We start from the raw sequence: 27,296 nt of genomic DNA, 5'->3' as shown, positions 1-27,296 counted from the left end.
GAGCAGAATGGGTCAGTTGGAGCAGATGGGTCAGTTGACCCCAGAAAGGTAGAGTGCTCTATCCAGCTCTGCCTCAACTTATGTCCACGAGGTGCATTTTCAGTAAAGATAGATATGTGGTGCCATGTATCGTTCCCAGTGGACTCATTCAGAAGTAGCAATGATGCAGTGATCCGGTTAACTAATTTACATTTTAAAGGGGATTTTACATCCTTATTCAGAAGTTAGCATCTATATGGCCATGCAAAGGAATAAGGAAACATATTCTCTCTAGCTATGTCTAGACTGCAGTGTTATATCAGAAAAAGATACGGGAATTGCAAACTGCTTTTTTTCAGAGGCTTTTCCGAAATTTGGCCCATCTATATGGGGCCACATTTTGGAAAATCCTGCTCTTTCGGAACATCCCTTATTCCTCATACAATGAAGAATATAGGGAAGTGGAAAGAAAGCGTCCACTTTTTTGGAAACTGTTCTGCTTTGTAGACATAGACTCCCTGCATCATGGGTGATGATGAATTACTACTCCTCCCACTGCAGGTGGGCAGGGAGGGGACAGAGACTTGGCTGCACCTCTCAACTTTGCAGGCCAGCACAGCTGACAGCAAAGAGACAAATAAAATGTGCCTAGGTAATGGAATACGCCTTCCAAAGGGGACCCAGTGGTCAGAGTGGGACTCTCATAGTTTCACTTCTGCTTTGGTCCTGGGGCAGTGCAACTATCTGCTTCCCCTTCTCGTGGAAGAACATAGCGGCCAGTCTAGCCCATTATCTCTTCCTTATTTAATTGGCCATCCTCTTTACATAATTTTGTAAAGATGTTTGGGAATGACATTGGTAAACAATCACATGAACATCGTTATTTAATGTCTGCAAAGTGCTTTGGGATCCTGGGATGAAAGATTCTATCTAAATGATAGTCTCAGAGACTCATACTTTAGTATTCAGCACTAAGCTGGTTTTCTTGCAGTATCATCTCCCAGAGGTCTCGTGTGAGATGACATCGCATTGTGCTTTTCTATACACAATGGAACAAACCCTAATATCCTTACTCGTCCTTTGCATAAGAACACTTCCATCATTTGAGAGTTTGCCTGGGAAACTAAGTAAAAATGTATGGCATTATCCAAAGCTTATTAAAGCGTATGGAATAATCCACATTGATGTCATGGAGCTTTGTATTGAGGACCTAAAGGATCCCTATTCAGGAATGCTCCAAAGTACATATTTAAATTAAGCATTTGCCTAAATCGCATTGAAGTCAGTGGGAATTAACATTGAGTGGGGTTTTTTTTTCTGGTACAGGACCTCACTGAGGAATGCAGGTTTTGTCCTAATATGAATAATAATTGTAACCCCCAAGGAGATTACCTGGATTCCTGGGGCTCTGTCTGCTGGCAGTTCAGGAAGACACACACTGTCCCTTGTAGGGAGGGGGAGCCAAGGCAAATTCAGAGTCTGCTCGGCAACCAATAGGGAGTGAGATGCCCCTCCCAGGGAGTTCAAGAGAGGGGAGAAGCCATTTATTTGGAGTGGGTCTGGAGCCAGCCAAGGCAAGGGCAGGGCTGGTTGTGTGGGGAGCTAGTAAGCCCCAGGCCTGCATGCAGGGTTCCTCCTAAGAACTGGCCTCTAGGGCCCCGAAAGTAAGATCCTTCAGCTGGGCTTTTCCTGTCTCCACTCCTGATTCCCAGTTTGTAGAGTTTGCTGGGAAACTTCCCCAGCCAGGCTGAGTTAGCCCTCCAGCTCCCTAGATGAGACCAGTCACCACATTGTCAGCTCTGCTCTGTCTGCTAGTTCAGGGCTGCTGCCTGCTGTGTGTGTGACTGGATGCTGGGCTAGGAGACTACAGTTTGGATTTTAGTACAGTTGTGTAATCTTCACCTTGAGCCCTGCACCCCTTTGTGTTGAGGGGAAGTCCTGGGACCAAAGCAGCCTGATTCCTGCCTGAAGAGGATCCTTGCTAGCAGAGATCAGCTCTCTGTAGTGACTAAGTAGTCCAGAGTCATCTCTGAACCTGAGGATCATTCATGGAGTTTATGAGTGCACCATCTTTTAGTTAGTCAGGGAATTTGTTTTGGGGACCCCCTACTCCTGAACTGTGTCCTCAAGCCAGGGAGTAAGGGTTTGGGGATTTTATAACCTGCTGCATATTATACCTGTGGAGGGATTTACCACCTTATCCTGCTTGTGAGTCCTTTGGGCTGTACTGAACCAAGTGAGCCACACTGCTAAACCACTGCAGAGAAGAATTTCGTGGTCATAGGTCATCAAGGTCCCCAACAAAGTACACATACCAATGGGACACTAATCTTACATTTGCAACATCAAGTCACGTTACTGGGGCAAGTCACAGGTATTAGCAGCGTGGGCACCGGTGAACCTACAAATAGTGTTTTACCCTGTTATGTTATATTTGTCTCCTGTTTAACATAATTATTGTGTTGAATATATTGTATGTGTTTGTGTTATTTCTTGGAAGTCTCCAGCTATCTGGCAAGTAAGTGGGGATTACCCTGTGTTTAGAATTTTCCTCCCAAGCTGCCCTGGTGACCCTGCCAGGAAGGAGTGAGGGGGGTGGAGGCACTGCCAAATAAATTCATAGGGGAAAAATAGAGAGGATACACCTTGCTGAGTGAGGGGGCAGGATCCAGAAGAACCCAGACCTGTCCATCTCAACCTGTAAGTAGATTGACATTAAAGAAGGTAACCAGGTGGAGAGGGGGCACTACATAATAAAATAGGTTCTCAAGGTACTTTACAAAACCCTAAATGTTATATTTAAAATTAAATACATAATTACCCCAATATTTGCTATGCATGCCAATTATCCTGCTCTGCACAAATCATTTTTTCTAATGCATGCCAAACACAACTATCTTACCTTACCTCTCAGCAGCAATGGAAGAGTCAATGCTGTAGTCTGCACGAAGGGATCTTCACATTCACAAGATTTAATGCAGCACATTAGCAGAGATGCTGGAAGTAGGGATTTGAGGGTACTGCAGCACCCTCTGACTTGAAGTGTTTTCCATTTTATATATACAGGTACTCAGGGTTTACAGTTTGGTTCAATGGCTCACAGCAACCCCAATATAAAAACTGTTCCAGCGCTCCTACACATTAGAACATGACAATGAATTAGAGCTGAACCACAATTGCTAGAATAAAAAAAAGGAGCACTATCACCTGCTGTAACTGTTTCCTTGTTGAGTATTTCCATTAGGAAGCCCATTCAGCCATGTCCTCCCACTGCAGATGTGGTTCCACTGCACAAGGCGTATGGGGCCTGAAGGCAGAACAGATATGCAGGAGCCTCCTGGCTTTGGCTTCATTCATTTTCCTACAGGGACATACTCACTATTGCTCCTTCAATAGCAGGAGTTCCTGCAGCTGTTCTCAAAGCCTATTTGAAAACGCTTTTTCTAGTTAAAATTTAAGATACAAATGCTTTAGAAACAGCTACAAAAACTTCTCCCTTAAGGACATTCAAGGTGGCTGTCATTTTTGCTGCCATGAAACAGGCTAGGATACATACAGCAGGCTTATTAACCAGCTTGAATTCCTGGCCCTTTGAAGTCAAGAAGGGGAATTTTTGCCATTGACTTCAATAGTCCAGGATTTCACTTCTAGTATGGAAAATATTTGTCCTTGGTCTTAATTATTTGAGGGTCAGTAAACTTGTTGATTCTTAACCTGACCAGTTGTGGGGCCATAAACTGCAAATTTAGTCATGTGCATAAGTGTTTCTAGTATCTGGCTCCTAATGAGTGTTTATATAGCCAGAATCTCTACTGGTCACCCAGATACCAGATTTTTCCTTCCTATTGTGTATACTTTAGTTGCTTATTTTTCTTGCTGGTTTATTACTTTTGCTAGTATAATATTAAAGCTATAAAAGACCAAAACAGCTCAGTTTTATGAAATGTGGGCATTATCTGTCATTAAAGACTGGGAATCTAAGCCAAAGACTGTATTTAATGACATCTTCATTGTTCACTAGCAATCTTCATTGTTCACTATTTCAAACTACTTCCATTTTGTTTGTAAAATTTTGCTTTTACTCTTATTATGTAGATAATCTCTAAAATGTGCTAGGTGTTTTCCAAATGCAGTAGAACACACAATCGTCTCTTTAAAAGGTAGGAGGATCGCATGACTCTGTAATATATGCAACAGTTTCACCAAGCTATACATTTTTAAGCAAAATGGATTTTTCTCTTTTTTTAGACACACACATACCCGACTTTTACTAGTATAACAATGGATCCTGCGGATTAATTTGAAATAACATTTTTGTAGATTAAAAGCAGAAAGACAAAACTGTTTGACTTGTACTGCAAGGCTATGTCTACATTACAGATTTTTTCAGAAAAAATGGCAGTTTTTCCAAAAAAACTTCACTTACGTCCACACTGCAATTGCATTCTTTTGACAAAAAATCGAAAGAACAGAGGGGTTTTTTCTGACATTGGTAAACCTCTTTCTATGAGGAAGAAGGCTTTTTCCGAAAGAGCTCTTTTGGAAAAAGGTATATGTGGACAGGGAAGAGGGAGTTTTTTTGAAAAAAGAGGAAAAAGCACAGATGCCCTGACAGCCACTCTGTCCATAGTAATCACAGCTTAAATGCGAGAAAGCAAGCATTCAGTGTGGATGCTCTTTCGAAAAAGCAGATCACTGTTTCAATGCGCTTTTGCTATGTGGACGCTTTCTTTCAGAAGAAGTTTTTTCAGAAGGTCTTTTCCGGAGAAGCTTCTTCCAAAAGAAGCCTGCAGTCTAGACATAGCCCAAAGGTGCCCTCCACTTTACTTAATTCATCTATGCCAAGAGAAAAAGAGGCAACTAGCAATGAGGAAAGAATTTAATGGGATAGCACAGGCCTGTACTTAGGAATTTCTGTGGGAGGGTGCTTTTTTTGTAAATATAGACCGCAAGGGTCTGAATGCACCCCTATGGTTCCTCAAGTAAGCAGGGAAATCAGCCCCCGCCTTCTCCTGCCTGGTCAGAGTATGGGGGAGGGAGGCTTGTGCAGCGTGCTGCTCCTACCTTCCCCTGGCCGGCTGGAGCATGCTTATTTGGGGGACTATGGAGGGTGCTTTTGCACCCTTTGCACCACCACCTGGGTCATGCCTGTAACAGAAGTCAGATCATCTGAGGCTTTTAAATGCTGATTTTATGAGAAAATATTCAGGGAGCTGTAGAAAGAAGGGAGAGGTCCTCTAACATTTTGATATAAAAAGATAAGCACTGAATGCTGACCTGGCAACCAACTAATCTTTACAAATCAAAGGCACAGGGCCTGCTGAAATGTACTGGGCACCAGCCCTTTGAATTTGTTTTATCTTATTTGTTCTGCCTGTCTGTATGTGACTTGGCTAATACTCAGTGAATCAATGAGTTGTGTTTGTTTCTTTATGAAATGACATCATTTCAAAACTTTCCATGAATTTTCCAGGAGCCCAGTCCTGTAAACCTTCCCTCCAGTGTATAGCCCCTTTGCCAACATCTATCTATCTTGGTTTCATAATCCCAAAGATCAGAGCAGACATTATTGAACAATTTATTTTTTTGTAATCATTAAAATGAATAATTAAGAAGATTAGCATACTGTACACTAGAAATAAAGGGCCTGATTCTGATCTTACTTCTCTCAGAACAAATTATAAGTAACTCTTTTGTAGTCAGTAGCGTATCAATGTAAAACCAGCAAAAAGCATCAGAATCAAGCCCAAATAACCCCATATCTAAAGTATATTTTCCCCCTGGATATTTGTGATTCACTCCCCTGGAGTTTCTTCTATGTGCACCAAAGGCAGAATAGCCTTTTAATTCTCTCTCTTCTCTTAGCATAGATGACTTAATTAAAAAAAAGTTAAGAACTGTTCTTTAATGATTACTCATAATGCTAAACTATTTATGAACCAAATGTATTTGCTGGAGTGAATTAATGTACCATGATTACACTTATAATTAGAGAGTACAGTTCTTCAGAAAACAAAGTCATTAAACCTTTACGGCTAACTCAAAGATACAAAGATTTTTTTTCAGGCCAGAAGGGATTTTCTTATCATTATCTAGTCTGACATCCTGCATAAACATTGGCCAAAAGGAAGAGCTTGCATTGAAAGCTCTTAGTTTTTATCTATTGCTTTAAAACAACTATTCAGAATATTTTCTAAACATTTTCCAACTTAAGTCAACTATTCCCAGAATCATTTGTTTACACTGTATAGACTTTGGTAAAATGAGATTTGTATTCTGCAGCTTAGTGTTTCTTCTTCAGTAAACTGCTACTCTTGATAAGTTTTGAAAACCTGTATTATTAACTCAGTAAAAACCCCTTTTGGGTGCTTGGTAACTGGGTAAGGATGGCAACTTTCTGATTGCAGAAGACCCTTGCCCTGCCCTGAGCCCCTACGAATTGCAGAGGAATTGTCAAGCAGATGACTGTGCTCAAACCTTAGGGAAGGCTTGGACAGGTGCGAAGCGGAAGATATAGGGGAAGTGGTGTTGTTTTATTATTTCTTAAAATTAGGCAGCAGTAGAGGCTGACGGCTATAATAAAACTGGATATAATCATAGGCAGAAGTATTTCAAAATAAAACTAAATTACTGAACACTACAATCAGTAAGTTGTCCATCAGACACACTATTGTAACATTGAATGGGCTAGAGGTTAATTCACTGTTCTTCTCTACTGCCTAAAAACCCCCATCTTTCATGGAGAATCACCTGGTGACCCAGAATTCAGACACTAAGGATTTTCACTAAGGATTGTACAGGGTCCACCTTCTCACATTAAAATCCAAAAAACCCCAAAAGGATTGAAATTTAATTATTAAATACCAACTTTATAACAATAAACATAGCTTATTTCTACAACATAACATCACTACTTTTTATATTCCACAAACATCTTCAGTTATACATAAAGTAAACAAATTAAATATAAACAGGACAGTCCCCACAGAAAAACAGTGAGATGTAACTTGGAGTTCCTGAAAGCTAATATTGAGTTTACCTGAATTTCAGTCTTTACTCAGCAAAATCTATACAGTCTCAGGAATCAAAAGCATTGCAATATCTTCCCTTCATTGTTTGTAGAAATATCCCATTGGAAACCCACTTCTGCTGCAATCATTTAGTTAACTGGTCTGCTAAACAATTAACCAAGCATTCTGTTAAGTGTATATGTAGATTTTAAAAATCTTGTTACAAGAAAAATACAAACTGAAAATAGCAAAATATAAGTGACTCCTCATCATTACATTTAAAGAAGAGAAAATCATACTAATTGAGACACTATAAAACAGTTTGGCTGAAATGAAACATTCCAAGCATACAACTAAATTAAGAAAGTTTTCCCTTTCTGTAATTAACAATAGTAAAGCTTTCCTGTTGGAAGATTAACATTATCATTAACCTGTTGCACAAGCTTCACAGTTATAGATAGGAGACTGCTTTCTGCTCCTGTGGCTCAACTTCTCCCAACCTGCAGATAGCACTTTGCAAAGCCACTGCACTCACTACTTTTCCACACAGTCTGACTCCAGCAACAGGTTATACACAAAACTAACACACCCAATTTCAGAAATTTCTGAGTGTAGAGTGTTAATTGTGCATTTTCCTAGCAACAATAAATCAGACACAACTCATTCCTGCATGTAGTTGATAAGATTAAACAATCCCAGGTTTATTGCATATCGACTACACATTGACATCCCTATTGGCAATGCTGCAATTTCCCCTAAAATAATCTTGCTACCCTCCTGCAGCAAGGCAAAGCAAGGACCTTTTGGGTCCCCAGTTTGAGAAACACTGGTCTCCTTCAAGAGATCAGTATAGTATACAGTTAAAGCACTTTTAAAAGACTAGATTTTACAGAGGGAGATAACATTGCATAGTCCATAATGTGTTTTTTCCTGGCTGTGAATTTGGTAGGGCCCTGCACATAACCTTACCTCTGTGAACCTCTTCCTGCCATTCCTTCCCATCAGCTCTCCTACTCTTTATTTAAAGCCACTTATTACTTCTCTATAGTTTAGACTGAACATCATCAGAGTCTAGCACAATGGGGTCCCCTTTTTAACTGACTCATTATAGTAATCTACTATATATTTGAGAGAGTCTGTCCATTTGTTCAAGAACTTCTCTTAAATATAAGAGTACCAAGGACCACCAAAAGACCACCAAATTCAGTATACAGCTTCCTCTTATCAAAACTTAAAGCAAGGCAAGGGTTTGGTTGTGTCAGGGAAATGGGGTATGCCTGGAAATGGGTTTGCTTCTCAGAAAACCATTCAGAAGAGACAGAATCATCAGGCAGATGAAAGGGGCTAGCTAGAGGTGGGACTGGGACTTCCCACCCTAGAGCCTCCCACCTCCCTAGGTGTCCTTTAGGGAGGAGCGGGGCTTGGAGGGGGGGGGGGGACTGAAGCATAGGGAGCAAGGGGAAAGTGCACAGTTTCCTGCATTGTCACTCTGGCTGGGGAGTGCAGGGGGCAGACAAACCTGGACCTGCTCCAGCTGGGAGACATGCATGCTTCCCCTGGTTATGCTCTCTGATGCCGCAGCAGCCATGGGGAGGCACATCTCACATGCTGCTGCAGTGAAAGAAGGCTGACGTTGTCCTCTCTCCCTAAGGCTGCATATTGAACCCCTCATCCACAGCCCCACCCCAGAACAATGATATAAATGAAACATATACATTTTCATTTTATTTTCCAAAAAACAAAAATTAATTGAGTTATGGACCCAAGCAACCCCGGGTAAATCTTCTAGTATAAACAATAATTGTTAGATGCAAATATATCTCTGTGTGTACTTTACAGCAAATGGAAACCAAAAGTATTTAACATTTCTAGCATTCAGATTATTTTCTTAAGGATCAGTTAATAGGCTGTATTTCAGGAACTTTGGAATACGATATCCCTTACTATTCTTTTAATCTCGTTCTGTTGTCAGAATTAATGAAATTGCAATATTAATAGGCAGATAAAATACAGTAGTTATAAACAGCCAACTTTCTTGTACCAATTGCTGTTTTGTTTATTTTACTTAACGCTCCACTGTTACATGGGCTGTTAAATTGCTTTCTTTGAAATTTCACTTTAAATAACATATAAGATTATAATTCTATGAGTCCTCTGTGCCAGCCTATTATATTAATTTAACTGGAGACTGTAAAAGTTACAGGGCTAGATCCTCAACTTGTGTGAATTGGAACCAGAGAGATTTGTATAAATAGGGAATCTGGCCCATAATTTGTATAATAATGTAAATTAATCACCCTGTTTTATTAAATAGTAAACTACATAAAATGATGGGGTAATTCACATAGAATCATGGATGTTAGAGATAATAAAAACTTCTGTTGTCAAATATATCTTCCTGGCAGTGAAAGATTATGTATTCTGTATTATACATTTACTGATGATCAGGCCAGTCTAATTTTAAATAGCCACTCACACACGTTGTATATATGAAAGCTCAAAGATCCTAGCAAGTTTATAAAATAAGGCAATTTAAAAGAGCATTTATTCTATTTTTTTTAACTTGAAATTTGTGCTAACTCTAATGTTTCTGGAGCTTCTGAAGATTTATGTGATTGCAGATCACTGAAAACAGAACTACCGGAGAGCATTCCTAGCTTCTGGAGGCGCCACTTAACTATTTTTAGCCAGCCATCCTCCAGAACTGTAACTTTAAATCATTTGCAAGGCTTCTTTAAGCAAAACCATGTCCATGCTCTTCAGAGGAACATTGGGGCATAGGGAAAAGAGGATGGCATCAGTGCAGTCTTTAGGCAGGGGAAGATGGGAAGAGAGCAGGAGGAGGGGAGACCTGCGTCCATGGAGTAGCCTTCACCAACTCTTACATGGCCGCTTCGCAGTATGTAGTAGGATATCCTCCAGCCCTTCCCACTTCTTTGTCCTGCCCCCTGACACAGGGGCTTCAGTGAGCCTTCATAGAGATAGTAGAGGATCTACGAAGTCGCTCCATCAATTGCTCACCCACCAGTGGTAAAAGTAACTTACAATTTCTTACAGGCACTCAAAAGTGCCATTTTGGGAGTGGGTGGGAGGAGGGGAAGCAGCCATGCACTCTGGAAAAGTGCTTCATTCCGTACATTCCTCTCACACCTGGCTGGTGAGCTCCCTTCACCGGTAAATCCTTTGAGCTCATTTCTGCATTCAGTTACACAGGTACTGCTCCCATCAAACACCTCAGGAACCACACCTGTGTTACTTGGGCAGAATTAAGCCTGTGAATTATATAAAGTTAATTATCATTGCAACTATCTGACCCCAAGGCAGTACCTTGTTTGCTCTGCTCTTGGGCAATAGCTCTACTTGGAAGACCCCCCCCAAGCTGATTGGCATGGGGATGGCCAGCCATGCCACTCATGCTGTCAAGGGCCAATATGAACATCTTGTCTCCTACCTCTAGCCTGGTTGAACCCTGTGGTCTCAGTCTAGTACAGGTTGAGCCTCTCTTATCCGAGACTCTCTGGTCTGACTGGACCGTGGATGTTGCTGGTCCAGAAAACCCTGGGACCAGAGAGCTGGGTGGCCACGAGGCTGGCCATAGCAACCCTAGGACAGCGGAGCTGCAGCAGCCCCGGTAGCCTCAGAGTAGCAGAGTTGCGTCAGCCCTGCGGTAATGGAGCACTGGTATCTCAGGGCAGCAGAGTCCCGGCAGCCATGGCAGCCCCAGGGAATGGAGCATCAGCAGCCCTGATGCAATGGGCCCTGGATCTGGGAAAATGTGGCAGCTCTGGGACAACGGAGCCCAGCACTCCTGGCAGCCTTGGCAAGTGGAGCCCCAACGGCCCCAGAGCCGCAGCAGCTCCAGCATCCTGGAGCTGTGGCGGCCCTAGTGCCCAAGACCCATGGCAGCCCCAGTGGCCCTGGGGCTGCAGAGCCACAGCAGTCCTGGAACAGTGGACTCTTGGTGGTGCCAGGGCATTAGAGCTGTGGCAGGGGAGCTCCGCTAGGTCTGCTGACAGACCCCTGGAGAACTTGGAATCCCATCAGCAAAAGGATAGAATAGACACCCTTCCCCCTTCCGCCCCCCCCCCCCACCACCACCACCCCACTCCAGTCCGGCAAACTCCTAAGGGTGCCAGATTCAGGGAAATCCAACCTGTATCAGGCCCATAGGAATGTAGTTTCTAGGGCAGATGGCAATGCTTTCTGAAGTGGCTAAACATCTCATTGCAGCAGGACAATCCACTGGCCCCTGGAAATGCAAAAGTGTGTGGTTTAAAGATCTAATAAGGACACGTTGTCCTGGTAATAGCAGCTTCTTAAACCAGTTGTACATGAACCCCAAAAGCACACAACTGCAATGAGTTAACAAAATACAAACAGTTGTCCCTCTGTGTCCACTATTTCCCTAAAATGTCAGCCCTTGAGTAAGAGGATAGTCTAAGAAGGCAAGGAAGGCCTCTACCTGCTCAGTCATTTCTTTAATAGTAGCAGGTGTGAGTCCCATACCCCCTTTTGGTTTATTCCCTTACCTGGCCACTGATACATCCCTGCAGCACTCTCTCCACTCTCGCTCCAAAAATTAGCAGTCTTTCCCTGTGGCATTGGGTACCAAGCTTGGCCAGATTTAGATAGCACTGTAGCTGTACCATATAACATCAAGCATATGCTGGGGCAGTTCTGGGAATTTGGGGATGAATGATGCTGCTTCAAACTGGCAGGGAAGTGAGGTCTAAATAGGATATGTTCCATTGGTTCACAGCAAAGAATTCACCAGCTTTTCTTGGAAATCATTTAGTACATTATTATGTTCTTTAAGCTGAAGCTTCATTTCTGCAGCTTCTTTTGGTGCTAGTGTTACAGCGAGGGCATTTCACAATTCTAAAATTTACACACGGTCGTATTTTGATTGTATTTTAGTCTGATTGGGAAAAGTGGCTGTATTTTTAATAGATCAAGCAACAGAATATAAGATCATTTCTGACTAATTCAGACAGACTTGAAACCACCTTGTTAATACAGAGTGGAGTCTGTAGTCTGGAGCCATGTTTTGATAAAATTATTATGGAAATTTTTAATTCCAATTACACCTCTGTTTCTGTATAACTAGAGAATGACTTCCTCTCATCTATATTTTGTTGAGTTGACTCAGAGTGCCTTTATTCTGCTGTTGATTTATCTCAATTACTATTATTCAATAGCCCGAGAATAAAATAAATACAAGATTAGCAAAAACAGGAATCAGTATTTATGATAACCACAGAAAAAAGTTAGCTTAAGAGGTATATTTCCTCCTTGAAGTTTGTGCCTATTTAGGATCTTGTGTGCACATAGAAGGGAGAGTTGATGTTTGTATCAGGAATGCAGTCCTCATTCTACACATGCATAAATCTTACAGAAATCAAGGGGACAAATGAGGACATCCCAGTTTATAGAACTGGACCCTAGATTTCAGTTATTAAATTGGCTGTTAAATCTTATCTAATTTGATTTCATCATCTTGAGAGTGGAAAAAACTCAAGGAATATAGAATTCTCTCTGATACTGGCTTACACTTTTTTCCTTGCTATGTTGGACTGGGTCCTGTTCCCCTTGAAGTCAAGCTATGTCTGCTTCCCCTTGTGAGAGACACTGGGCATTGACTCTGGGGAAATTTCATATCTGCAGTAATTTGTGAAATATTTCTTATCTGACACCCCTGAACATGAGTTGCAATATTAAGGTTCAAACTTCCCCAAAGATAAGGACTGTTCAGGGCAAGTGTTTGGCACATTATAGAGATGGGCGGGGGAGCAACTGTGAAATTCTGAGATGTTGGTGTTTGTTCAGGATCCATCTCTGAATAGGCATCATACCTCTGCACTAGGTCCAACTCCCAGGCAGCATGGCTCCAATGGAACAGTGCTGTTCTGAGTTCCTTATCCCTAGGCTGGGACTCTTCTAATGGGGAACGCCATAGTTCAAAGATAGGGAAAGAGGTATACAAACTGGAATGTAGCCTGACGTTGCAGTACGTTTTTGTTATGTCGTGGGGAGTTTCACAGCATAGGAAGAAATCAGTGGAAAGGCAGAGAGCTGGAGTAGGTGCAAGTGTCCATTTTATTGCATAGCACAGAACTCACCAGAACAAGCCCAGACTAGATGGGCTGACCCCAGTGACCTACTCAGTTACCATAACAACAAGATCTATATCTACAACCCAATATACAACATATTTGGCAGTTTCCCTGCAGGGCTTTTCAGAGGGGTGAATTATGTCCCCTTTCTGGTTTCTACTCCTGCCTCCATTTTGTTCACTAGATACACAGTTGATCCTCTGTAAATTCCAGGACAGGGATGATGCCATGGAAGAAGTTGATGCTGTGTTTTGCACAGGGATAGCCATGCATAAAGATCAGAGCTCCATTTGGAACTCAAATACATATTTCAATATTCCCCATACTGGGCAACAGCCTGCGAGTCAGAAAACCTGGATTCGATTCTTGCCTTTGCCCCAATCTCCTGAGACATTTCTGGCAAGTTGCTACATACACTTGATTAATTTTTCATGTGCAGTAGTTCCTAGGGGACTACAAACTCTCTGAACTAAGTACCATAAAAATACGTAACAAAAAGACAATCCCTGCCCTAAGAAACTTACATCATCACCCTGTCTCTGCCACCTCTTCTCCCTCTGCCAGTCTGACCTATTTGGAGTGCAGTTTTTCATAGCAAAGATTGTCTATCACTGTGTGTCTGTGTTAAAGTAGCATGTATCTTAGTTTTTAATTACAAATAAATATTGGGGCATAGGCATTGCTCCATTAAGCAACTGCAACCCAGAAATGTATATGCCAAATTTATATCCAGAAAGATGTTTTGTATTTCTAGCCCCTAGAAAACAGTTTGTAATTATGACCCTACTAGACCTTAGTTATAATGAAGTTATAATTGTTTCTGAAATAGTACTAAATATAAAAACAGGTATGCTTTATATAGAAAGCTCAAGGAAAAAATCAGAAAGCAGATACCAACTAAACCATGGCAAAATAAACACGTACTTGACATCCTTCAAAATGTTCCTCCTAATTCTCAGAATTATATAAAGTGTATTAGGACTAGGTCTGTTGATTAATCTCAGTTAACTATGCAATTTACTCAGACCATTAATTGCAGTTTTAATCATACTGTTAAAAATAGAATTTCAATTGAAATGTATTAAATATTTTTCTATATTTTCAAGTATATTGATTTTAGTTACAATACAGAGTACAAAGTGTACAGTCCTCACTTTATCTTATTACAAATCCTTGCACTGTAAAAATGAAGAAATAGTATTTTTCAGTTAATCTCATACAGGTACTGCAGTGCAGTCTCTTTATTCTGAAGGTGCAATTTACACACGTACTTTTTTGTTCTGTAACTGCACTCAGAAACAATGCAAAGCTTACAGCCAATCAGTCCTACTTCTTCAGGTAATGGCTTAGAGAAACAAGTTATGTATCTGCTTATTGGTTAAACAATTGTTTACACTCAAACATCCCTAATTCCTGGATCATTGGCTTGATCACTTCTCCAATAGTTTTCCAGAGCACCAGTAATTATAAACAAATCTGTACTTCATATTTCTAATTTCCGTTACAAGAATGAAAAATAGGATATATACTTTAAGCAGATTTTAACTTCATATGTTACATGAGGCATTTTATCTAAAGTATCAAGTTATGAAGGGGCGAATATAGGGCAGGTCGAACGGGGCGGCCGCCCCGGACCCCGCACTCAAAAAAGCCCCGCGCATGCACCGTGGCGCCACCGCGCATGCGCATGGCGTCACAGCGCATGCGCTGTGGCAAAGGGGGGCCCCGCGGTGTCATCTGCCCCTGAAGTTATTCATATTCATATTAACATGCACATTTTCATAAAACATGGGAGAGGCATGACAATATTGCTACCAGCTTATTATTTACAATGCCACCTGAAAGTGAGAGCAGGTGTTTGCATGGCACTTTTGTAGCTGGCATTGCAGGGTATTTGTGTCACCTATGCTAAATATTCATATGCTCCTTCATGCTTTGGCCACCATTCCAGAGAACATATTTCATTGCTGAGGCTTGTTTGTTTAAAATATAATGCATCAATTAAATTTGTGACTGAACTCCTTGGGAGAGAATTGTATGCCTCTTGCTCTGTTTTACCCACATTCTACCATATATTTCATGTTCTGGCAGTCTCAGATGATAACCCAGCACATGTTCATTTTCAGAGCATTTTCATAGCAGATTTGACAAAACAGAAAGACGGTACCAATGTGAGACTTCTATAACTCGAGCACTCAACTAAAGGTTTACAAATCTGTCAATGTCTTCTCTTCTAAAATCTTAGAGGGAGGAGTTGTGAAGTATAGTTTCAGAAGTATTAAAAGAGTTGATACTTTTTTAATAGGAGTTAGGAGTTACTATAGAGAACTTTCTGGGTGTCTGGCTGGTGAGTCTTGCCCACATGCTCAGGGTTTAGCTGATTGCCATATTTAGGGTCAGGAAGGAATTTTCCTCCAGGGTAGATTGGCAGAGGCCCTGGAGGTTTTTTGCCTTCCTCTGTAGCATGGGGTACAGATCATAGCTGGAGGATTCTCTGCATCTTGGGGTCTTCAAAGTATTTGAAGGCTTCAATATCTGAGATATAGGTGAAAGGATTATTCTAGGAGGGGTGGGTGAGATTCTGTGGCCTGCCCTGTGCAGGGGGTCAGACTAGATGATCATAATGGTCTATGAGTCTATGAATAAGAGCAATCCTGAGGTGAAAACCAGAGAACCCAATCACCAAAAAAAGAAAATCAACCTTCTGTTGGTCGCATCTGACTCAGATGATAAAAATAAATATGAATAGGTCTACACTGTAGACAGAATCTGTCATCAGCATGGACGTATGTTCTCTGCAATGATGTTTGATGCATGAAGGGACATATAAATACTAAGCACATCTGGCATGTGAATGAGATGCCCACTACAACAGTGCCATGTGAATGCCTCATCTCACTCTCAGGTGACACTATAAACAAGAAATGGGCAGCATTATTTCCTGTGAATGTAAACAAACTTGTCTGAGCAATTGGCTGAGCAAGTAGAACTGAGCGGACTTGTTGGGTCTAAAGTTGTAAATTGTTTTATTTTTGAATGAAGTTAAAAATCAACATTTGTAAGTTCAACTTTCATGCTAAAGAAATTGCACTAAAGTACTTGTAATGGGGGAACTGAGTACTATTTCTTTTGTACTTTACAGAGCAAATATTTGTAAATCAAAAATAAAGTGACTTTTTATTCAGTATTCTAATTGAGATTAATATATTTGAAAAAGTAGAAAACATCCAAAATATTTCAGTGTATTCTATTATAGTTTAACAGTGTGATTAATTGCACAATAAACTTTTTAATTGCTTGACAGCACTAATTAGGATATGAACATATCACAACACAGTGCTCATCTCATCTTTTTTCTGGTAATTTAGTGAATATATCCCAGGAAAACAATAGACATTGCTTAATCCACAAAACCACAATTTATCTAAGGACTGGCAAGATGGATTCTCTTTCCAGCTATACCTCTCCTGTGTAAAGTTGGGCAAAGGAGGTAAATACTTATTTGTCTTCATTTCCCTCTGTGTAACATGGAGTTAATGATGCTCCTATATACATTTCATTAATGTCTATAAAACACTTCGAGATTCTTAGATGCAAAGGGCTGGTGAAGTGCTAAGTATTATTTTGATTGATTGAATTATTATATTAGTGTTCAGTTGATAAGTCTTTAAAAGCCACAAGCTTTGTGGCAATGCATAAACCAACAGGGAGAATTGATTTGCTGAGTTCAAATATCTTTCTGTGCCAAACATCTCAATAAGCAATATTAAATAATGCATGGATTTTTTTCTCATGCCCCCAAGGACTAAGGAAATTACTGACACATCTCTATGATGATGTTGCTAGTTTGACAGCATGAGGACTGCCCTAGAGTACAGATTTTTTTTTTTTTTGTGCTAGTCTGCCTTCTACAAACTAGTGACTATTTTACATGGGGTAGATAGTGGTAAATAATCAAGAAAAACTTTCAGGATGTGTTATAGTAGCCAAAGGCATGGCCACTCTGGCCCCATTTTGGGGGGGTTGCTACTGTAATGTATGGGATATATTGGCCATAGAAACACTTGCATGAATTATGTTTACATGTCCATGATTTTACAGTTTGCCTATCTTTTATCAGCCATACCAACTATAATACTTAGGAGGTCAAATGGCCACACTTACCATACTTTGTACCTTATTCATTCTATTATATTAATTAGTTTATATAGTTTGTATATTAAATTAAAGTTTCTTCTCTCAATATGAATTATCTAGTTAGATATAGCAACACAGGTAAGGGTGGAGATCATAGAATCATAGAACAATAGAGCTGGAAAAGACCCCAGAAGGTCATCAAGTCCAGCCCCCTGCCCTAGGCAGGACCAATCTCAACTAAATCAACCCAGCCAGGGCTTTGTCAAGCCGAGACTTAAACACATCTAGGAATGGAGACTCCACTTCTTCCCTAGGTAACCCAATCCAGTGCTTCATCACTCTCCTAGTGAAATAGTTTTTCCTAATATCCAACCTGGACCTCTCCCACCACAACTTGAGACCATTGCTCCTTGTTCTGCCATCTGTCACTACTGAGAACAGCCTTTCTCCATCCTCTTTGGAACCTCCCTTCAGGAAGTTGAACACTGATATCAAATCCCCCCTCACTCTTCGCTTCTGCAGACTAAACAGACCCAACTCCCTCAGCATCTCCTCATAGGTCGTATGCTCCTGCCCCCTGATCATTTTGGTTGCCCTCCTCTGGACTCTCTCCAATGTGTCCACATCCTTTTTGTAGTGAGGGGTCCAGAACTGAACACAATACTCCAGATGTGGCCTCACCAGAGCTGAATAAAGGGGGATAATGACATCTCTGGATCTGCTGGCAATGCTCTTCTTAATGCAACTTAATATGCCATTAGCCTTCTTGGCTACAGGGCACACTGTTGACTCATATCCAGCTTCTCATCCACTGTAACCCCCAGGTCCTTTTCTGCAGAACTACTACTTAGCTGGTTGGTCCCCAGCCTGTAACAATGGTTGGAATTCTTCCATCCCAAGTGCAGGACTCTGCATTTATCCTTGTTCAACATCATCAGATTTCTTGTGGCCCAATCCTCTAATTTGTCTAAGTCACTCTGGACCCTATCTTTGCCCTCAAGCATATCTACCTCTCCCCCTAGCTTAGTGCCATCTGCAAACTTGTTGAGGGTGCAATCCATCCCCTCATCCAGGTCATTAATAAAGATATTGAACAAAACCGGTCCTAGAACCAAACCTTGGGCCACTCCGCTAGAAACTGACCGCCATCCTGACATCGAGCTGTTGATCACTACCTGCTTGGCCCGGCCTTCTAGACATCTTTCAATCCATCTTACCGTCCATTTATCTAATCCATATTCCCTTAACTTGCTGGCAAGAATATTGTGGGAGACTGTATCAAAAGCCTTGCTAAAGTCAAGGTATATCACAGCCACTGACTTTCCCATGTCCACAGAGCCAGTTACCTCATCATAGAAGCTAATCAGATTGGTCAGACACGACTTTTGCTTTGTGAATCCATGCTGACTATTTCTAATCACTTTCCTCTCTTCCAAGTGCCTCAAAATATATTCCTTAAGGATCCCTTTCATGATTTTTGCAGGAACCGAGGTAAGACTGACCGGCCTATAGTTCCCTGGAGCATCCTTCTTCCCTTTTTTGAAGATGGTGTAATGAGCTCTTTTAAATTGATTTCCCAAGCTCTGCAACTTCCTAGTCTAGATCAGTCCATCTGTCACCAGTACAACCTTATCTAGCTTTCTGCCATGTCCCAGAGATAAGCAGTAACAGGTTTCTGGCTGATATCAGTGCCAGATATATTAAATCAAACCAGTGGATGTGATGGAGAGTAAAATCTTGATTTCCTTCCCACCCCCATTACTGCTGTAACTTGAAGCACGCCCTCTACACCAAAGGTAGGTAATAAGTGGTCCACAGGCTAGACACGGTTTGCCAGGGTTAACCCTTGGCAGCCAGCTGGTACTTTATTTACCAGCACATCTGCAGGTATAGCAGCTTGCAGTTTGTGTTGGCTGTGGATCACTGTTCCCGTCCCACAAGAGCTGTGGGAGGTAGTGTCTTGATCTGCACTGCTTCCCACAGCTCCCATTGGCCAGGAATGGTGATCCATAGCCAACGGGAGCTGCAAACAGCCATACGTATGGATATTCAGATAAATAAAGTTCGAGCAGACCACCAGGCACTAATCCTGGTGAACTGCCTCCACCTTATTGCCCCCCATGTTCTACACACACACAAAATGATATGTAAGGCCTCTTTGAATGAAGTTTACTGGTGGGGGAGGCATTTTTAAAAAATGTTCCATTATCATAATTTGATCTGAAAGAAGTAGCAGGAGGGGATTAAAAGATTCTAATTTGATGGGCCCCTCCAGACATTTCTGCCTGTAGAAGTATGGATGTGTTTTACTTTTAATGATATACATTTTTCTTACCTTTTCTTAGATTATGATGTTGAAAATGATCTTCAGTCACACATCAGTTGAACACTGCAAGACATCTTACAAGACAGTCCAAAGTACAGAACTGCAGAAAGAATGCAATTTCTTCTTGACGGCTGTCCGCTTGGCCTCACTAAACCAGATTTTGGACCCCTGGGTTTATCTACTGTTAAGAAAAATCCTCCTCCGAAAGTTTTGTCAGGTAGCAAATGCTGTCTCAGGTTGTTCTAATAATGGATGGAAAGGGCGCTCTATCACACTAACAGATGAAATCAGACAGACAGAAGCATGAAAGAATATTGATACGCCTTGCATGCAAACTACTTTTGACAAGTGATAGAAATGTAGCCATGTTAGTCTGGTGTAGCTGAAACAAAAAACAGGACTATGTAGCACTTTAAAGACTAACAAGATGGTTTAATAGGTGACAAGTAGTCCTAAGCCTTACTGTGAACTTGGTCATCTGTGGCATACTCGTGTTTCCCCATAAGTAATGCAGCATAGTAGTACTTTTGAATGAACTTAGAATGCTGGATAATTATGTATCTGGTGTGCCAACAATACATAAACAATGGAGTATAATCTATTATTAAGAGCTACCTGAAATTCTGATATCTTTGTGATCTGCTACATCCAGATGTCATTCCCATCTCCTTTTTGGAGGGAAATGCAGAAGGCTTGAGGGAAAATTATAGGAGTCCATATCTTTCTTTAGATTTAAATAATTTGTTGGAAGAATTGCCAGTGTCATTGTGTATAATAATGGGGTTCAATTTCAAGTATTGAAAAGCAGCAGGAGTCTCTTTAGCTTACCATGGTAATGGTGAATTTTAGTGCATGTCAAAATAAACTCCCTGCTGCATAGGAGAAGGGGCTTTGGAGAACAGAACAAATGACACCCTATCGTCTTTTGTAAGATAAACTTTGCACTTTTCCTTTTACAAGTAATACCTGTGAAACACCCAGGAAGCATTGTTTCACATTACGAGGGAAGGTAGTCTCTTCACTATTCACAATAGATACCCCTTTCCTATTAATTAACTACTAAGATTTATATAGCAAAAAAAGTCACCCAACATGTTCAAAGAGAAGCTTTATGTGTGAAAGCCATGGTTCTGGGAACAGAAAGACCTTTCAGATATCATTGGGAGGGGGCACATATACCTCATATACAGCAACACTTCATTATTCAAGAAGTCTAAGGGATGGGTCACTTCCAATATGAAATGTCAGCCAAGAAATAATAGATTTGTCCTAAAAGATAACTTTCAGAAACATGACAGTCTTGGGATATATTTTATTTATTTATTTATTTATAGCCAAGCTCCACTGACAGCAAAGATTTCATTGGAGGGTCTCATTAGTCAGATCTTTCCTTGGGTAATTTTCAAGTTGGCGTGTAAGGACTCATATTTCTGCTGAAGTGTTTGGACATATTTTACTAACTTGCTTTTTTTTCCTTCAGTTTTTCACTGCCCTTTACTCTCTAACTTGTCCCATTTAATGGCCTCCTTTTTGGATTAAATTGCAATGAAATTGCAAGAATGTACACACCAAATACAGAACTGTCACACAAAATGCAAGCCTTTTGAAGTTAGTAGGGATATATTTTCTTATATCTAAATTCAGCCATGGAATTTCTACTGTAGTTAAAGGATGTTTGTATATTGGATTGGCAAATAACTGTGTTCATATATTACAGTATGAAAAGCCATTTGGCTAATAAGATCTTTACCATGGCATTATTATATTTAATAGCAATGCATTTATTAAATCCATAATAGATTTAAATCCACAATAGAATGGAAAAAAATAGCTGAAGTTCAAGCCTAATTTTTGATATCATACTAGTTTGTGGTCTGTTAATGGGCAGTATTAGACTTGTGCTATTGTAAATACTCCTGTAGGTAAGAATAGTATTCATGACAACTAATCTTCCTGTGACTGTATGTACACATTGAAATTGCATGAAATATGAAAATCCTAGGTGGCAGCCAGAAAGCTTTTGGCTAATCACTTTTCATGCTCTTGTGTCTAAGCTCTTTAATCTTCGCCATCATGACAGACAAAAAAGAAAAGTAACTGGAGTTAGCCTGGCAGATACCATTGTATGCCAAAGCCTCAGAGGTGATCACTTTTAATGTGAATTGGGACTTGACATCTCAATGATAATTCAAGAAACAGTGCACTTTGACCTTTTGTAATCCACTGTTTTTACTTTAAACCCATTTGTCGTCTTGTTCAGTTTCACAGTGGCACAAAAATAAACATTCTTATTTGTCCCACATCTGACTGAATAAGAGAAGAAATCAAGGCCTCACCCAAAGCCCACTAAAGCAAATGGCCCTAGGATCAGCCACTAAGAGTAGGTCTACACTGAAAAGAGAAATGTAACTCAGGTTAACTAACTTGGTTTAAACTAGCAGTGAACATAAGGAAACTCATCTTTTAACTCAAGATGGCAGTTTGAAGTTAATGCTGTAGGGCAGTGGCTTTCAAACTATGGGTGGTGGAATGTCAGGCACTGGGTCTTGTTGCTGCAGGGTGAGATTAGTAGGGGTGCTAAGACAGGCTTCCTGCCTGTCCTGGCACTGCAGACAGTGCTGCACTCCAGAAGTGGCCAGCAGCAGGCCCAGCTCCTTGGGGGTTTGGGGGGTGGGGGCGGGAAGCAGACAGGGCTCCATGCAGTGCTCCTGTCCTTAGCATAAGCTCTGCACTCCCATTCTCCCACTGGGAGTCTATTGCTAGCTGCTTCTGGGATGCAGCATGGTCTGCAGTACCAGGAGAGGCAGGAAGCCCGCCTTAACACTCTAGCTGCACCATTGGCTGGGAGCTTCTCAAGATAAGTCCCTCCTGCCCCAGCCATGATCCCCTCAAAGCTGAAGCTCCCTCCTATACATCAAAGCTCTCATTCTAGCCCCAACCCAGAGCCCACATTTAGTCAAATTATCTTGGGTCGCAGGCATCAACACTTTTCTTCAACTGGGTCATGAGAAAAAAAGTTTGAAAATCACTATTGTACGGGAGCCTGGGGGACTACTCTACCCACTCGGTATAATGTGGGCACCACTACTTCTTTCTCATGTGCATTTTTGCAAGAAAGGACTAATCTAACCCCAGGAGAGAGTTCATAGCTTGAGCCCTATGTGAAGGAAGACATCTCTCTCTTGCCAGTAAGGTGCTCATATATCTTTGGGTATGTCTACACTACAGCGTTAATTTGAGTCAACGTAATTTGAAATAGTTAATTTGACTTAAGCTAATTTGAAATAATGCATCTATACACACAAACTATTTCGAAATAGCTTTTTGCTATTTCGAAATAGCACGTCCACACTGAGTGGACCCTGAACCGAAGTTAAGGCTTGCCGGAACCAGTGCCAGCAGGGCATCAGGTTAGGACTTAGTGTGTGGGGCTGCTGCCTGAGGCTAACTGAGCTCCCTGCTTAAAGGGACCCTACCCCCACCCCGGACAGACAGTTCTCAGGGTTCCCCACTTGCTTGTCTAACTCGATGAGGGACAGCAAAGCAGTCCTGTCTTGGAGTGCCCTGAGTGCCCGCACTTGGGACACCACAGCATTTGGCCACATGGAGCCAGAGCTGCCCCATGGCACACCAGTGCATCTCGTGGGGTCGTTGCCATCAGCCCAGCTGCACTTGCTGCAGGCTGCCATTCAGGGTGTCTATCGGAGGGCTATCAGGATCCAGGAGGCCCTGCGGGAGGGCGTACACCCCGAGGAGCCCTCAGAGCCTCCCCGGTCCTCCCCACTGGGGGCTCGTACCCCATTCCTCCCTCATGTCCTTCCACTTACCCCTCCCTAGACCCCCCTTCCTGATGTCAAATAAAAGACTTGTATGTTCAGAAATAAAACTGGATTTATTGAACAAAACGGGGGGGGGGGGGAATGAACCTCTGGGGAGACTGTGAAAAGGAGGTGGAAGAGAGGAAGAGAGATGGTGGGAATGGGGAGGGGGAAACCTGGGAGGAGGTAGCTAGAAGGGGGAAGCAAGGGGAAGAAGGGAGAGGGGAAGCTCAGGGTTGGGGGTCTCGCTGGACCAACTTGACTTTCATGCAAACCTGCTCCTGGGTTCACATGTGGCCTTTGGTGGCCAGGCTGGCAGCTATCCTGCCATAGACGGCCGCGGAGATCATGGACGTTGGGGGCATTCCCCCCAAACCTGAATAAGGTCCATGATCTCCACCCTGGACCAGGAAGACGCCCACCTTCTCCAGCTCCTGGCAGGTTCCTGGGAGCTGGCAGACTGCTCCTGGGGAGCGGTGGAGGGCTGGCTGCCAGTGGCTTGCTAGCTCATGTTTTGGGGCCACTGGGTCAGGGGCCCCGGTGGCCACTGCTGGCTCTGGGCTGGCAGGCTTGGAGCTGGCACAGGCACTGTGGCCAGGGTCTACCCCTTTAATGGCTCTGGGGCTGGAGGAGAGGAGAGCAAGTTTTCTTGCTTGTGCCCAGAGTGGCTACCAGGGCTCCCTGGGGAGGGCTAGAGGCCCTCTATTTCGAATTAAGTGTCTACACAGCACTTAATTCGAAATAGCTATTTCAAATTTGGCATTACTTCTCGTAGAATGAGATTTACCAAATTCGAATAAAGGGCTCTGCTATTTTGAATTAAATTCAAAATAGCAGTTTGCATGTATAGACGCTATTAAAGTTAATTCAAAATAACAGCTGTTATTTCGAATTAGCTTTGCAATATAGATATACCGTTTGAGATCTGGGACTTAGGGCCACAACCTTGTCTTCACAATTTCCTATTAGCTAGTTTATGCAACTCCCTGCTAAGTGTACTAGCTTCCATGAAGCCCATTTTTAGGCACCTTATTCTCGCCCTACATTGGATAGTTCCTAAATCCTCATCACATACAGTTGTAGGAAGTACAACTCCATCAAATGTTCTGTGGCCTTCTGTAGCTCACTGTGACTTTCCTGCTTTCATTCATAATCTCTTAGGAACAGCTGTTCACCAGTGCGCATATCTCTAAAGGTAAGGACTAAGGAAAAAAAACTGAATATGGAAAAGATGTGCAAAGCCTGCAAAATGAGACTCAATAACTCAAGATCTGTAATGTGCCCCCGTAACAGAGCAGAGGACACATGTTGTAACATCTAAAGCATTTTTCCAGTTAGTAAGTCTCTCTCTTGGTATCCATGGGGTTTGCCTGGGATGTTTCCATTTTAATCCATTTCTGTGATGTCCTTCTTGCAAAAGTTATGTTATATTCATATTACCGTGCCAAGCATGGAAAAGAAGGCTGATGCAGGAATAGTTATATAAATAGGTCATTTACAAATGAAAGCTGCTCTTAGGACACTACAGTACTTAGAATAATGTGATCTACTAAGAGCTCTGTCTTAATAATTTAGTGTCATATCTAAAACAGAACCAAAGACACACCTTTTTAAAGCATTCTTCAAGGCATATTAGGAACATCAATTGTGCACATCTGTCTAATCTGTTATAGAAGATGGAGAGCTTAATTATGGTTGAATATGCACAGCTCAGTAGGTTTGCACTGGTGCAAGAAAGAGTGGAATTTGGCTGATCCTCTGAAAATCTGAAACACACTCTTCAGCTACAGAAGGTTTACACCAGTGTAATTGAAATCAGAATTTATCATTTAGTGTCTTCAAGGTAATAGAACAGAATACAATAACCTAGAACTACGGCGGACTGGCCAACATTTACAATCTGGATAAAACAAGCTCCACTGTCGAACAGTGTATAGTTCAGTACAAAGTTGAGTACAAAGACCACATGTGCCTACACAGTGTCTGCCCTACTTGTGTCTAGTTCATTATGGTAAGCAGAGCGAGAAAGATGCTGTATAAAAACCAAATGATCCCTTTCTTTCTTTGCAGAAGTGCTTTGCACCACTTCATGCCAAAAGAATGTAATGTAAAAAGCCTGTTTTTCTGTTCAAGAGATTAGCCTTATTCAGTTTATATACATTAGCAGCTTTTCAGAAATCTGACCCTGGTAAAGTGTGTCAAAGTGACCTCAATTATTTCAATGAATTGTGCTCTTCTGGACTTTTCTGTCAATCAATAGTTGAGCAACAGCATGTTACAATAGGATCCTATTTTCTCTAGGTCCCTCATTAGTGTAGCAAGGGTGCAGAAAATCAGAGTAAGCACTTTCTGTCCTATTATCACCACATCTACTGTAGAGGCCACCGAGGAAACTTTAGTTTTCCATATGGTCTAACCATCAGATATGCAAATGTCAATATAAGAACAGCTGAAATGTAAAAATAATTTAAACTAATTGTTGAAGGGAACCAGAAATGGGCTTTAGAGTACTGAGAATAATCTCATCTGTTTTGCACTCTTGTTATTAAAGCGGTTTTCTTATTTATTTTTTAATTTGAACAAAATGGATCATATCTGTATTAGGGTGCAGTAATATGAAAACGATCATTTTATAAAACAAGAAAATGGGAGAGATGATTTGCAGCTTATTTGTTAATCACAAAAGAATTTATGTACTTTTTGGTAGGCATAATCAAGATGACATGACTGGCAGCAAACGCACTTTCAAAGATCTTGATCAAAACTGTATAGATTTGTTTTGTTCTCCCTGGCTATGTCTACACTGTAAAATAGTTCGAAGTAAGATATGCAATTTGAGCTACACAATTTACAGATCTTATTTCAAAATAGCTTATTTCATAATTTGGCACTGTCTACACAGCACCAAATTTCAGAATAACCCACTATTCTGAAATGTCCCTTATTTTTCATGGAATGAGGTTTACAGGGACATTGGACTAGTGAGCCTGAAATAACGGGCTTGTTGTTAAGACATGGGATAGCAATTTCAGGATACGCTGGTATCCCGAAATAGCGTTGCAGTGTAGACGTAGCCCCTTTTATCTGGTTCTGTGGAAACGATATTTTTGCTAACTTTTTTGCAAATGTCCTCTGTATTATTCTAAATGTACATACATTCCACTATAGTAGTATTTCAAAGATCCATTTTGATAAAATTATGTATTTCTGTCAGAGATATTGTAAAAAGTATGGTGTATGGTAGAATTCTTTTGATGTAGTTTTGTTGGCATTCAAAACACAATTATTGATATACTGAATAGATATATATTGTATTTGTCAACACAAAATAAATGTTTAAAGTTCAGCAGAATAACTGGTCTTTATTTCTTGATGCCAATTTTTGCCTGCAACATTTTGATATAACAATTTCAAGTAACCTTCGACAATTGGCTTCTACATGAACACTATCTGCTGCTAAATTTTTAAACATCTTGAGCCAAGGTCTGTGCTGACTTCATTAGGACTGACTGCAGAGGGTCTAAGCACAGAAGCTGGCCCTTTTTTGTGATCCAGGTTCTGTCATTCTTATGCACCCCAAGTAGTACTTCACGCCCACTGAAATCAGTGCCATCACTTGCAGAATAGTACTTTATCAACAGGTTAGTAGCACATTTGTATATCTTCATAAAACAAGATACCTGATTATTATCATTTATATATCGTGTTTGATGTTGAAAATAACTCAGTTGTTCACCTCACCACTTTTTGGGATCACTGCATAATATTTAGATAGGTATGGTGACACTGGTAATTGCCTGGAGAATGGCTCATCATATGTATTTTTATTAACAATGCTGAAGAAACTGTTATCCTACTATGGGCCAACATCCCATGATATTGGTTTCACTCTGCACCTGCATTTCCTTGATAG

The 27,296-nt window shown here is 41.2% G+C and overlaps 1 protein-coding gene across 1 annotated transcript in view; it reads left to right on the top strand.

Moving 5' to 3' along the window:
- PTGER3 (prostaglandin E receptor 3) overlaps positions 1-26,738 on the top strand; it is a 30,594-nt gene extending 3,856 nt beyond the window's left edge. Inside the window, exon 2 of the mRNA XM_075936234.2 lies at positions 19,585-26,738. Within this exon, the coding sequence (XP_075792349.2) occupies positions 19,585-19,872 (288 nt within the window). The 3' untranslated portion in view covers positions 19,873-26,738. The remainder of the gene's footprint in view (positions 1-19,584) is intronic.
- The last annotated feature ends 558 nt before the right edge of the window (positions 26,739-27,296 follow it).

Source organism: Pelodiscus sinensis, chromosome 9 (genome assembly GCF_052426305.1).
Source record: "Pelodiscus sinensis isolate ZL-2025 chromosome 9, ASM5242630v1, whole genome shotgun sequence".
Taxonomy (NCBI): Eukaryota; Metazoa; Chordata; order Testudines; family Trionychidae; genus Pelodiscus; species Pelodiscus sinensis.
The sequence above is the reverse complement of the archived record's forward strand: the minus strand, read 5'-3'. Positions and strand labels throughout refer to the sequence as shown.